Consider the following 12,919-nt stretch of genomic DNA (forward strand, 5'->3'; position numbering starts at 1 on the left):
ATGAAGGGAAGGGAGAATGCAAGGATGTCGAAGAGAACAAGTGACTGTTGGCGGCAACAAAAAAAGAACGGAGGAAATCAAAGTGAGGCGGATGGGAGTAATGCACGACTCTGCGCCTTCAGGCCGCCTAGATCAAGTCCATCACGTCGAACAGCATGCTGACGCTCTCTCCATTGTGTATCCTGCGGATAGCCTCTGCAAAGATCGGTGCAACGTTAAAGACCTTCATTTTAGGGCATTGCGCCAGATGCTCCTCCTGAGGAATACTATTGCTGACAATGACCTGGTCGATGCACGAGTTCTGAATCCTGGCAATGGCGTCTCCAGACATGATAGCATGCGTGATGATGGCATAGATCTTTTGAGCTCCGTTAATCTGCAGAACCTTGGCAGCCTTGGTGATTGTAAATGAGGTGTCTGCAATATCGTCGACCAAAATGCAGGATTTCCCCTTGACATCTCCAACGAGCATCATGTCGGGTTTGTGGGGAGCCTGAATCTGACGACGCTCCTTATGAATTAGCGCAAACTCCATGCCGAGCTTGTCGGCAATCACAGTTGCGCGTTTGGCTCCTCCGGCATCGGGCGAGACCACGACAGCATCCTCCCAGTTGGGGATACGCTCCCTGATATATTTAACCATCAAGGGCTGCCCATACAGGTTGTCGACAGGAATGTCAAAGAAGCCCTGGAATTGAGGATCATGCAAGTCCATGGTAATAATGTGGTCCGCACCTATTTAATGTTAAAGAACAACAAGACATGTCGGCAATGCGAACCTTATAAGCGGTCATCCATGGCGACCATAGCTGCTCCTTCCTTACCAGCAGTGACGAGTAAATTGGCAATAAGTGTCCCTGAACGGGCAACCCAGTGTTTGTATCCGGCCTTTTGAGGGTTCACTTGGTCACTGATGACACAGGTCTGAGAAGGTGTTGCTGATCTGGATCCCGATCCAGCTCCATTGATCGTGGGAATACTGAGATGCGAGGGATGGGCGGTGGACTGAGCGCGGATACCGCGGGGAGCGAGAACGCGGGTCTTGCTAGCGTCGTTGACCTCAGACCTCAAGGCTGAAAGAGTAGGGATCACCCCGCTTCCACTTCCGTTGGCGGTCGATCCATTGCCAGCGGAAGGGGAAAGTGTCGGGGAGGTTGCAGCCGATTCGATGTCCGAGTTGGACTCGTTGGTAGAGTCAAACATCTTATCAAAAGGATTCTTGCGATCGACACGATCCAGGCTAGGGGTTTGCAGAGGTGTGCCCGCAGGGGTGACTGGCAAGGAGAAGGGGGTATTCGATCCGGTGTAACCGAAAAAGACGTTCTGAGGAACACGCGACAAGGGCATGCCGTTCTTTTTGTAGGGTGCATCCGGCTGACGCGCATAGGGGAAACAGGGGATAACGGCGGTGATGCGGCGAGCACTAGCGGTCTTGCAGGCAGCTACCAGTAGTCCAACAAGTGATTAGATGATCAAAGAAAGACGAGAGTAGATAAATGAGGGTGTTAGACAAACTATTATCGTCGGCTGAACGCGAAGGAGCAAGTCATTCGCAACGCCGCAATGGCAGACAGGCAAGCTGAGAAATAGGGCTCCCTTGCGAACCAGACTGCCATTGATTTGAACACAGAGAGACACACAAGCACGGGTACGCACCGAGCATGATCAGCAGCTCCATGAGGTTATCATTGACGGCGCCACATCCAGACTGGATGATAAAGACGTCCTTGTTGCGGACACTGTCGCCAATCTCAACATTAGTCTCCTTGTTGGCGAATTTCGAGAGCTTGACCTGGCCGGGCGAGACGCCGAGACGGGCACAGATCTGGTCGACGAGTGCAGGATGGGAGCTCCCTATCGGAAGAAACAAACAAATGGTCAGCGCCACCAATTGAAATATATGGATCGTGAGGAAAAAAAAAAAGGTAGCGGGCACAGCACGGAGAATAGAAGATTGGCCCGGTATCCACATAGACAAGGAAGGAAGGAGGAGGGAAGAGGGCAGGAAAAAAGGGTATGTTCGATTGATATGGAGGGTGTGCGCCGTGGATAAGACGAATCAATTTTCATTTCATTTTGAGTCATAAGCATAATCGGTCCGGTGAACGAATTCGGTGGGGGTGTTGGTCCCATTCCATACCGCTGAATACGACGATGTTTCGCATGCTTGTGGGATGTGTGGAATCAAGCGGGGTGGAGGGAAGATGAAGAGTGAAGAGTGGAGAGTGGAGAGTGGGGAGTAGAGAGTGGGGAGACGGATCTGAAGGAGAAGACAGGCGGGGTTGACGGGGTAAAATCCGAATATCCCTTAGACCGTCTCAACTGGAGGGAGAGACAGCCACCTAGGATAAATTTTAACTGATACGGCCAGTACATGTACAGTTATTCGGCGGAGGGGCTCTGGGCGAGACAGGCTACTGATCCATTCGAGGCCAATATTAGCCAAATTCTGAGCGCCCACGCAGTCCCTGTCTAGCCATCTCTGGCACCCATCCTCAAGGCAGACGAACGCCCGATTCGCTGGCTTTGCCATTCTTCGGTCCTTGTTTTGTCGTACACAGCTTGGGCATTTCGATGACGTGAGATACTCATCCGAACAAACGGCGATGTACCCGAGGCTGTTTGCCTATGTAGTGCAATGGCATGCGGAAACATGGCATCAGTATCGATACTAGGCTGAAAACAAGCAAATCGCAACGAATATAGCGAATATCTTTAAAACAACATACCTTGTGAAAAAAATACCCCTTGAAGCTCTCGTGTAGCGATGCCAGCTTGGTATGGGTGTTGAACTTTCCTGGCCCGTATACAAACATCGCCGGTCTCGTTGGCCCAGTATGCATCCCGCTTTGTGGGTCCACAGTTCGCAATGCCCCATGCACGGCATGATCCTTCTCTGCCCGGTTCGTCTTTTTGAGCTCCCACAGCTTTTTTTTTCATCGAACGGGATCCGTAAAAATCGCAAAGTGGTTGTAGGACATAGCTGAACTGTCGGAGGCCATGCCGGTGTTCTCCCATGCTTACGAACGACGACAACGGTAGCGAGGCTTCCAATTCCAATATGCTAGGCGTCTCGCATATGTGCCTACTCAATCCTGCATCGTCTTTGATTGTGACAGTGGCCCGTTCGCGTTTTTTGGCCTCCAGCGTGGCTCTGAATGACAAGTTGGGACTGTAGAGAGCGGAGCGTCTGATAGGCAGGTTCGTGACCTGGTTCGGTTTTCGGGGGTCCAGCGCACAAAATGATGCTGAAATTACTTCACCGGGGTCCACCCCCACCCCCACAACATTCTGGAGGTCTTGATCGAAAGCCTTTGCGAGAGACCCTTTATTAGGAAATCGCGATGTAATCTCCGGGATCCGCGCCTTAAATTTGGATGACTGCCAACGTCGTTGGATGTCAAATGCCATTAGGTGGAGCTGGACTCCGTCTGTTCTCATCATATTGCTGATGGCATAGTACTCCTTAACGCTGTCATTGCTTGGGAGATCGGGGGGCACGGGGGGCTCCGTGCCTTCGGCAGCTGCTTGTTTCCTAGCCTTGTGATTTGAAAAGACCCTCTTCATGTACCCATCGAGTGCAGCTTGGCCGTATGTGTTTGGATGGTCCTTCAGCAATCGGTTCATGGTCGTTGTTTTCTTGCCATATGAAGTCTGGTTCTTGAGGGGATCCGCCTTGATCTCGACCTTGTCTCCGATAAACAATTGTCGGAAAAGCTCCCCATATTTCTCTGATGCAAGTTCGTGGGCCGTCTCGGAAGAGCAGACTTGAGTTTCCATGATATGCCGTGTAGGGTGCGTCTTTGAATTTGGATTGCCCCAAAGAAGTGAAAGAATGGCAGCCTCAGAGCACAAGATGAAAGAGTCTCCCAACTTCGACACTGGACAGAAAATAGGACGCAAGTCCGACGGCATACGGAGAAAGTACCTCCACCAAGTTTGGATGTGCCCCTTCTTAAATGACACCTTGTCTTTCTGTTTATCGCCGTCGGAGCTCTCGTCATCCTCAACTGGAGGTATATCATCGTGAAGAAACGAGCACGCTTCAGCTAATAGAAACAAAAAATAAACGTAAGTTCACAGTGGAAAAGCAAATCGACGCGAGATAGATCTTGTTCTGGACAGTGGAAATGTTACCTTGTTCACAATGAACTTGGGCAGTCTCTGGGAATGTTCCCGAACCGCGGTCCGGACCTCCACCGCCAGTTCCGCCTGGATGACGCTCAGGGCAGTCCTTTGTCGGTACGCAATCTGAAAGAACGCTCAGGAAATCGTCATAAATCGAGCGCGCAATTGTTTTCGCCTGAATTGCCGCCGAGTCTTTAGGTAGTCTCCCGCGGGGTGCTACTGGACCATTCAGAATCAAAGAGATCAGACTTCTGATGATAGTTTCTCCATGTGCCTTGTGCAGAATGAGATCAAGTGGGTCCGCGTTCTTTTCCTCCTTGTGCTGGACTTTCGGAGCACTCGCTTGATTGACATCAGTGCCCAAGTTCTGGTCTGGTGCCGGACGCGCTTGATCTGAATTGGATATGGTGGCAGTGCTGACCTCCTTGTAGAGAAAAAGTTCGAGCGCTTTAAACACGAGGATACGAGTTTGGCTCATGATGCGGGCCGTCTCGCTGATGCGTTCCGCGACGATCTTGGTCTGGACTACGTTCAGCTTCGTGGCGCGATGCAGGCATCCTGTGATCGACCCTGCAGTCATTGTGGCAGTCTTGAAAGCCTCTCCGAACAGGCGCTTAGTCAGGTTAGCTCCGGCTCGCCTCTCCGTTTTATCATTTTCCTCGTCCTTCTTGGGTTTCGCCTTGATTTCACTCCTGGCCTTAGGATTATCATCCATGCTTCCGTCCTTCTTCTTCCGCAGGCGCGGTTCCTCGATGGACATCTTTTCCAATGTGATCTTGTCGGCCGGGCATGACTGGCTGACGTCCATGACAACATGAGGGGAATAACGAGGGTTGGCATCTCCGTTCCTGCTCTTGTACCTAAGTGACAATCCCAAAAATTAAAAAAAAATATCAATAAGATGATTGTACCAAAGCGACAAAGCTGTAAAAGGTCGTAATGAATTTGAACTCGCTAACAAAGTCATACGACAATCATACCTGCTTCGTCTCCATTTTGCCTCCCGGACTTTCTTACGTCTTACTTTGCCTTTGGGGCGTCGCTTTCTCCGTTGCTGGGCGTTCCCTTTCTCGTGTCTGCGGCGACGGCGTTGGGTTTGAAGAATTATCTGCTGTCCAGGCGTCTGCAGGCTGTGCTGGACAGGGGAAGAAAACGCCAAGCCTGCAGAAGTGTCGATGGTGAGTGTATCGGCTGGAGGATTTGTCCGCGAGGCTCGAGTCATATTTCTCCTTTGCAGCTTGCACTTCGCGAGCTTCTGGAGTACGCCCAGTATTCTCTCATGGGTCGTGCACGATGGCGTAGCGGAGTTAAGATAGTCTTCACGCACTTGAACGAAAGCCGAAATGGCGTGAGTGTAGTCGTCCACACCCTTTTTTTGTCCTCCTCTCGCCCGTTGCAAATACTCTTGGATCAGCTCCTTGATAACCTCAGCCTCAGTCGTCTTGGATCCTGGCGCGTCCATGGTCGATCCATCGCCTGCTCCGGTCTCGGTTCTCATCTCTCGGATGATCTTGGTGTTTCTTTGGAAGCCGTGCCACGGGAGTGCCTTGGAGTAGTCATTCTTAGTAACGATTGATACTAGCAACAGCTCACGGTCGCATGCGAGGTCCAGAGACTCGAGCAGGTCAGCCTTCTTGTACGTGGTAAGCTCTCGGTACTTTCCGACGGGTATAGTGATTTCTCTAACACCTTGATATACCTTCATATCACTGTCGGCGGTAATGATTGCGAGGTCGTCTTTGTTGTTATCAGCTTGACACAACTCAGCAATGTGCGTGTCTGCTTGGAAGGGACATTCGCAGATGTGCCACTCCAAGGTCTCCAGCACATTTCTTATGTCTGCCAGCGCTGCCTTGGATGTCTTGTACGAGTTTCGACATTGCTTGTACAGGGGGTCCAAAGAGCCGCTGTTTTTTCCTATGGCGTTGTCAACTCGCACTTCCAGAGCCTTGATCCGGTTGCTGAGGGATATGGCCCGATCTTGTCGCTCTTGAGACTTTTGTATCGAGGCCTTTCCGTCAAAGTGTAAAACTGTTGTCGATTTGCTAAAGTGCTTTGACATGATTTTGTTGAGATCATGCGCTATGTGACCGTAGTTCTGTGACTAGAGATGAGGCGGGGTCGAGGGACGAAGCAACAGAACATGTGTCAGCACTTGGTTGCTATGCTGCGTGTGCTGATACGAAACCATTGGCACATTTAATTACCTGCTCTGTTGTTCCAGGTCGGTCTGGTGTCAATCGTCCATTAGGGCCAATGGACAATGCAGGATGTTGCACTCCGGCAGCCTGTACCTCGCTCGCATAACTAGGGCGTGCCTTTCCTCGCTTGGATGGAGCCTCGGAGAAACTCAGGGCGCGCTTCTTGATGCCGCTTCTCCTGCTAGTGCTGGCGTCTGCAGCAGAAGGCGCGTCTTGCGCTGCTGAGGCTGTGGAGACTACGGGGGCTGTGGGCACTGCGAGAAAGGTCGTCGTTTCTGTTAGAATGGAAGCCGCTGATGCGCTGGTAGTTGTCGTAGCCGTTGCCTCAGCTCTCGCTTCCTTGGCGACTCTGTTACACGTCGCTTTGAAGGTCCTTGTTTGCAAGAATCCGAAGTACAGACTTAAGACATCGACATGAACTTTCTTGCTCTGCAGACCATAAGCTAGCGTTCCTTTGGTGTCTTTATAGCTTTGGGTAGCCCAGTGACTCCCATCTGGTACGATAAAGGCCAAGTCAAAGTAGACAGCTAATGAGGATCAAATTTGGTGCATGTATCCATTCGCAGAAGCATTCAAGACTCACGTTGAGAATATGCGACAGTGCTTGAGGGCTGATAAGGGAGTGGATGAGGGAAGGAGTGGGGTCAAGGATGTGAGGAATGATTTTTCTTTTAAGACTCCAAAATCTGCGTCCAAAATGTTCGTATGTTCATGCACTATGTTATGGAAATTGCAGTGTTCACATTGATTATCGGTTATTTCATTCGTATCTAACAGTGATTGATCACTGTTCTCATAAACCACCTAGACTGGGGCAGCGAAAAACTGCAGTTGCTGCAAGATAATGTATTTCGTGTCAGGAGGATAATGGTCGTCTCTGTTCGCAATTACGCGTCACAAGCTAGTCTACGCATCTATCTTGCATCTATCTTGGGCTGAAGCGTGCGGGGGATGCTTTCATTTATTCTCAACCCTCTCTTTCCCAATACTCATTACTCTTCATCCTCTTCCACCTGCATCTCATACTATGTCAGACAGAAAACTGCCCATCGACAAGAGTGAGCGCATCCTCAACGAGCTGCTCAAGATTCCCGTCAATACCATCTGCTGCGACTGTGGAGCTGCCAGTACGTGTCCCAAAGAAACAACACCTTTACGACCTACTCTCCATTGTAACCATGCTATCGACAGTCGAAAAATGTAGTATCAATGCGTTTTTCCTCTTTCTCCAATTGTAGATCCAAAATGGGCCTCATACTCGCTTGGATGCTTCCTGTGTGTGCGCTGCTGCAGTGTGCACCGCAAGATGGGCACCCACATCTCAAAGGTCAAATCCGTCACTCTCGACTCGTGGACACAGGACGATATCGATGTAAAGCAAACATCGACCGCCCTTTTCACATCAACCTGTACATCTACCGTAGAGAACTGAGGACCAGGAACCTCTTTGACTGACAAAGACATCTGTGTGTTCTATTCGTGGCTCTTTAGACAATGAAAAACTGGGGCAATGGCAAGGTCAATGCCATGTATATGCCCCACCCAGAGCGACATCCACCGCCAACAAGCATGGAAGGAAGGTACATGTCAAGAAACCGCTTGAACTGCTGGAAATGCTATTTTACCGGTACCTTTACTCTAATCACAACCTCATATCCCTCGTCACTTTTTTAGTGCTATGGAACAATATATCCGGTCCAAGTACGAACGAAAAGAGTTCATGGAGGGTGGAGGAGGCAACAAGCATCAGGTGAGGCCACTTTCTCATGTTACTATGGCTATGGTCATGATGGAACTTCAGACACTAATCAGTCTAATCAAACTGTCGCTTCCTTCGCGGCTGCAGCCCTCGTCAAGGTCAGCATACGGTAACACATTCTCCGGAGGAAGAGGCAGCAGCTATAATAACGACATTATCAACACTCAATCCTATACTACCCAAATGTCCGCCCTGCGTGCCATGGGCTTCACCGATAACGCTAAGAACCTACAGGTTCTCCAGTCCACGGATGGAGACGTGCCCAACGCGGTCGAAATCCTTTGTCGTATTGGCTCTGGACCTGTTACCTCTTCTGCCAATCTTTCCGTCTCAAACTCTTCACGCAACAACCATTCGCCGTCAAGAAATTTGCCTCGGCGCAGCCCATCCAGCAATAGCACCAGTGCTGGCGGCAACGATCCAAAGGAGACGATTCTCTGGAACATGGGCTTTCATGATACGGCTCTGAATAAGGAGGCACTCCGACGCGCGGGAGGCAACCCCGATGTCGCTGCTGGGATCTTGATTGATGAGCGGGATAAGTTGGCTCGGGCAGTGAGAGATAAATCGTCGTCTTCGCTGTTACCTGCGCGTCTGGATCCTCCGGGTAGCAACAAGGTGCAGAAGAACGAGAGTAATCTTTTGTTGGATCTCTCTGACGATAACAGCAATAGCCAGCAGCAACAACAAAATCAGCAGCAGCAGATGTTTCAACAGCAAATGCAGATGCAAAATGCCTTTGGAAATTCGAGCCAGCAGTGGTCTAACCAGAATTCCATGGATCAGTTCGGTAAGCTCCTCCCTGTGTCTCCTATATTTGCACCGAGAACCATCCTATGCAGCTTACCAACAATATCTCACACTTGCGATACAGGTCAAAATCACAACCAACTTCAATCGATCCTGGAAAAGAACGCGAGCATTCTAGCGCTCTACAATTCAGAGAACAACAACAATAATATGAATAACATGAATGGGATGCACAATATGAATAACATGGGCAATATGTTTGGAAATAACACCATGAACAACGCATTTGGCCTCCAGCAGCAACAGCAAACAGGAAACTTTGGCGATATGAACTCATGGGCCTTGAGCAACAACAACAACAACAACAACAACAACAACAACAACAATTTGGCCATGAACTCTGCGTTCGGATTACAGGGCAATATGGTCACTGGCAGTAACGCCGGCAACAACCTCTTTGGCAACCCCAATAACAACAACAATGCCACGAGTATGGGCATGAGCAACACCCCGTCGAGTCTCTTCGGTCTTTCGAATCAAGGATCGGGCAACAATTTCAACAGCGGCAATGCTTTTGGTACGCTAGGCAGCACAAATTCAGGCTTATCTGGAAACAACATGTTCGGTACGATGAACGCTAACAGCAACACGACAGGTATGGGCGTCTTGGAATCAACATCGCCCATGACACCATTCAGTACCATATCGAACAATAACAACATGAATACGAACAACAATGCGTTCATGAACGGGACCAGCCAAGGCATGAGTCCGATGGGAAACATGGGAACCGGCATGGGCTTGAATAGTACGAATAGTATGAACACTATGAGCAGCATGAATAGTATGGGTGGTATGAACGGGACAAACAACAACTTCAACTCGGCCTTCGGACTGAACCAGAACAACAATAGCAACTTTAGTAACTTCAATAACAACAGCAATCCATGGGGGAGCAACAATAACAACAGCAACAACAACGGAAACCTCTTCTAGATACGCTCGACAAGCGTAAAAAACATAAAATAAAATAGCCAGCCGGCTACTTCTGACTAGCATTTTGAGATAAACTGTCTATTATGGAAAGATATCGTATCGTCTATGGTTCATGACAGGCATCTCTGTGCGGATGCGCTCTAACATGGAAAGGTCTACAGGCGCGACTGCAATCCCTTCCTCTTCGCCATCGCACTCTGCAACTACTTGGCCCCATGGGTCTACAATCTGTGGCAAAGAGAGTGTTACGAAAACAAAAAAAAACAAAAAAAAAAAAAACGGGTATATGAGCGGCGTTGCCAATTCCCATATTCCATTACAGTCTACATTCGCGCGATGGACCTACCATGGCATGTCCATAACTAAACCTCTTCTCAGAGTGCTGTCCGACTTGGGCAGCCGCAACAACATACGACTGAGTCTCGATTGCCCTACTCCTTAGAAGAACCTCCCAGTGCGCCTCCCCCGTCTTGATCGTAAACGCTGAAGGATACGTCAAAATCTCGGCACCCTGTCTCCTGAGCGCCAATGCTAGTTCCGGAAACCGGAGATCATAGCAGATACCAAGACCGACTTTTCCAACAGGTGTCCTTACTGGGCGGACGAGTTTATTGCCGGCAACGGTATTCTTGCTCTCCATCAAACGTGGACCATGTGCGATATCGACGTCGAAGAGATGGATCTTGTGATAGGATTCGACGATGGATCCTTGGTCGCTAATGAGCACATGAGTGTTGTAGAGTCGGCCCAAGTGTGGACTCTATAAGCGATTGAAAGTTTGTCCTTTTGTCCCTTGAGTGTTCTACGGGGCATGGGATGCAATTATTTCCAGGCGTAGATTAAAACGAACCTGCTCATGGATACCCACGGAACACCAGATTCCGAGCTGTTCGGCTTCTGCGCATAATCCTTCAAGAAATGGTCCTGAAAGATGGAGCGGGTGTGAGAGCGCCCATGCTTCGTCACTTGGGTTCCCGATGAAATCGGACGCCTCTGGGAAGAATATCATCTGCAATGGTGCGCGAATAGTAACGTCAGTATACTCGTTTCTGGGCGCTTCGGATGTATGTCACGGAGACATATGCCGTACCTGAGTGGCCTGCTTGGAAGCTTGACCCATAAGACGGACGCAGGTCGCAAGGTTTGCAGCGACGGACTGCCCACCACGGAATTGGGCCACTGCGATCTTGATTTGCTGCATCGTCCTGAATGTGAATGAGTTGAATCGGAAGAAGTGATGTAGGTGCGCTCTGGTACGCCGCGCGCATAACTTGTTTTATTCGCACAGAAATTAATGAGATGCAGGTACATCTGAGTCTATGCGTTCCTCCTTCGCTTAGACTGACGACGACCACCAGACCCTCCTGCTCCTATCGATACCGATGCGGTTAAAGGCGGATCAGCCGAATTTTCCAGCTTGACCTCCTCCAAGCCGTGTCGGACAGCTTGCGAGTCCTGCTCCTCCTCTGAGGGTTCCACTAGTCGGGTATCCACCACTTCCTGCTTGACCTTAACAACATGGCGTTCAGCACCATCGCTCGTCGCCACTGTCGTCCCAATGGTCTCCTTCTTCACATGGGCTAGCCCTGCGCTCGAGCCCTCTTTGACTCTCCCCTCGATGGTCCGGAGATCCGCCGCAAAGAGTACAGAATGCGCCCATCCAGAATAATCGCCAAAGAGGTCGACAAAGTGCTTCCCTACAGCCTTGTAGATCGTCGGCGAAATCGTTTTGGGGACTTTACCCTCGAACCGGAACTGATAATCTCGTACAGCAATCTGCCAGACGTGTGTGTCTACAGGGATACTATTGTGCTTGTCCAGTGACATCAGGCACTAAAGCCAAGAACACACCCCAGTCAGTCATAGATTGCAAGAAAGGACTAGGCATTTTCAAAAGCAACGAATCTTACGACACAATCGGCAACTTTGGGTCCAACGCCTTGAAGAGCAAGCAAAGCGCTGTGGGCTTTTTCGTACGGCAGATTCCTCAAACCCATAAGCCATTTCTCGCCATTGCCCATAGCACTGATCATCTTGGCCGTGTTAGCAATGTACTTTGCACGATATCCAAATCCCAGACTGCGCAATATCTCTTCCACGCCGTCCTGCGCCAGGGCGTCTATTGTTGGGAACCCAAAAAATGTCCTGGGCGATTCGTTCGGCTCTTCGGGCGGGACTGTTATGGGGGATCCGTATTCTTGACACAGTTTCGTCGCCTAGACGTAATATACACACAGTATTCAGATATCATTAGAACCACAGTATTTCAATTCGCCGAGTAAAATAAAGCCGATGAGACTTGCTGTGTCAGTACCATTTGGCTGATCCTGCTGATGTTGTTGTTTGAGCTGCAGATGAAGCAGATGAGGTTCTCGACCGGGTCTTGGCGTAAAATCCTCACGCCTGGAAAATGAGGTGCCTTGGCTTTGAAGTTCGTATCGGCCTTGGACCACTTGTTATAAAGCTCTGTCAACGGCACATCCAGCTGAAAGTAGTCTCTTAGAAACTCTTTATCGTCTCTCATATTTTGCTCGAAATCCTGGTCCTGGTCATGTTCCTGCTGCGCTCCTTGATTGTGGTCAACTTTGACTTTTGAAGAGACCGACGGCCTAAAGGTCCTATATTTGAATCCATCTTCTGTTTCTTGTATGATCCATAGCCGGCGATCAAGGACACAGGACCACGTGGGGAGGGAAATTTGACCCGAGGCAAGTTCCTGGTGCTGACGATGCCAACGAAAGGACTGACCGCATTTGAGCGTCGTCGAAAGGTCCAACTCTGACCGGGGTATATTCATGATCGTCCATGGCGTGCCTGTGACATCCGTTGATGCAGTTCGTTCCAAAGCTCTCAGTGCTTTTCCTGCTGAACTCTTTGCCACCTTCTTGGACGACACCACTGTAACACTGCGGGCTGTTACTCCAAACTCCTGTGCCAGCGAGAGGGCTCTCTTCCGAGTAGTCTTTGGGAACGCAGTCATCATATCAATCCAAGTCTAGCTCGAGAAGTAAGCCGAAGATATAGTTGAAAAGTCGGTCGAGGTAGGCGGGTAGGGTGATAAAAAAAAAAGAGAAAGAGAAAAGAA

General features: G+C 49.8%; 5 protein-coding genes across 5 annotated transcripts; 1 reads left to right on the plus strand and 4 right to left on the minus strand.

Moving 5' to 3' along the window:
- Window positions 1-127: 127 nt before the first annotated feature.
- On the minus strand, window positions 128-1,972 carry BC939DRAFT_393766 (phosphoribosyltransferase-like protein; the record flags this gene model as incomplete). The annotated part of the gene is made up of 4 exons (XM_051552110.1): window positions 128-735; window positions 825-979; window positions 1,184-1,442; window positions 1,657-1,972. 4 exons carry the CDS (start codon window positions 1,970-1,972, stop codon window positions 128-130), a joined length of 1,338 nt encoding a protein of 445 aa, XP_051415246.1.
- A 2,574-nt stretch (window positions 1,973-4,546) lies between these two features.
- BC939DRAFT_442192 (uncharacterized protein) lies at window positions 4,547-6,950 on the minus strand (the record flags this gene model as incomplete). The annotated part of the gene is made up of 4 exons (XM_051554346.1): window positions 4,547-4,988; window positions 5,009-6,232; window positions 6,336-6,788; window positions 6,910-6,950. Coding segments are annotated over 2 exons (1,677 nt in total), but the record flags the coding sequence as incomplete, so codon positions are not given.
- A 210-nt stretch (window positions 6,951-7,160) lies between these two features.
- On the plus strand, window positions 7,161-9,887 carry BC939DRAFT_442203 (putative GTPase activating protein for Arf-domain-containing protein). Its single transcript, XM_051554347.1, has 6 exons — window positions 7,161-7,456; window positions 7,568-7,701; window positions 7,821-7,909; window positions 8,004-8,079; window positions 8,176-8,878; window positions 8,963-9,887. The coding sequence occupies exons 1-6, from the start codon at window positions 7,357-7,359 to the stop codon at window positions 9,832-9,834; spliced, it is 1,974 nt and encodes a 657-aa protein (XP_051415248.1). The 5' UTR covers window positions 7,161-7,356; the 3' UTR covers window positions 9,835-9,887.
- A 9-nt stretch (window positions 9,888-9,896) lies between these two features.
- On the minus strand, window positions 9,897-11,079 carry BC939DRAFT_442205 (carbon-nitrogen hydrolase). Its single transcript, XM_051554348.1, has 4 exons — window positions 10,925-11,079; window positions 10,685-10,843; window positions 10,181-10,594; window positions 9,897-10,062 (listed from the first exon to the last, which is right to left on the minus strand). The coding sequence occupies exons 1-4, from the start codon at window positions 11,033-11,035 to the stop codon at window positions 9,916-9,918; spliced, it is 831 nt and encodes a 276-aa protein (XP_051415249.1). The 5' UTR covers window positions 11,036-11,079; the 3' UTR covers window positions 9,897-9,915.
- Window positions 11,080-12,901, minus strand: BC939DRAFT_442207 (DNA glycosylase). The gene is made up of 3 exons (XM_051554349.1): window positions 12,149-12,901; window positions 11,745-12,050; window positions 11,080-11,667 (listed from the first exon to the last, which is right to left on the minus strand). Exons 1-3 carry the CDS (start codon window positions 12,815-12,817, stop codon window positions 11,152-11,154), a joined length of 1,491 nt encoding a protein of 496 aa, XP_051415250.1. The 5' UTR covers window positions 12,818-12,901; the 3' UTR covers window positions 11,080-11,151.
- Between the last annotated feature and the right edge of the window lie 18 nt (window positions 12,902-12,919).

The sequence above is a fragment of the Gamsiella multidivaricata genome (genome assembly GCF_025024155.1).
Source record: "Gamsiella multidivaricata strain RSA 2152 chromosome Unknown BC939scaffold_12, whole genome shotgun sequence".
NCBI lineage: Eukaryota > Fungi > Mortierellomycota > Mortierellomycetes > Mortierellales > Mortierellaceae > Gamsiella > Gamsiella multidivaricata.

Coding starts and splice junctions, on each gene's coding strand:
- BC939DRAFT_442207 (XM_051554349.1), bottom strand. CDS start 12,817: ATGATGACTGCGTTCCCAAAGACTACTCGGAAGAGAGCCCTCTCGCTG. Junction 12,051..12,148: donor TCAGCAGGATCAGCCAAATG/GTACTGACACAG, acceptor TATTACGTCTAG/GCGACGAAACTGTGTCAAGA. Junction 11,668..11,744: donor CCAAAGTTGCCGATTGTGTC/GTAAGATTCGTT, acceptor TCTTGGCTTTAG/TGCCTGATGTCACTGGACAA.
- BC939DRAFT_442203 (XM_051554347.1), top strand. CDS start 7,357: ATGTCAGACAGAAAACTGCCCATCGACAAGAGTGAGCGCATCCTCAAC. Junction 8,080..8,175: donor GAGGAGGCAACAAGCATCAG/GTGAGGCCACTT, acceptor TCGCGGCTGCAG/CCCTCGTCAAGGTCAGCATA. Junction 8,879..8,962: donor GAATTCCATGGATCAGTTCG/GTAAGCTCCTCC, acceptor CTTGCGATACAG/GTCAAAATCACAACCAACTT.
- BC939DRAFT_442205 (XM_051554348.1), bottom strand. CDS start 11,035: ATGCAGCAAATCAAGATCGCAGTGGCCCAATTCCGTGGTGGGCAGTCC. Junction 10,595..10,684: donor CCGTGGGTATCCATGAGCAG/GTTCGTTTTAAT, acceptor AATCGCTTATAG/AGTCCACACTTGGGCCGACT. Junction 10,063..10,180: donor TTAGTTATGGACATGCCATG/GTAGGTCCATCG, acceptor TCTTTGCCACAG/ATTGTAGACCCATGGGGCCA.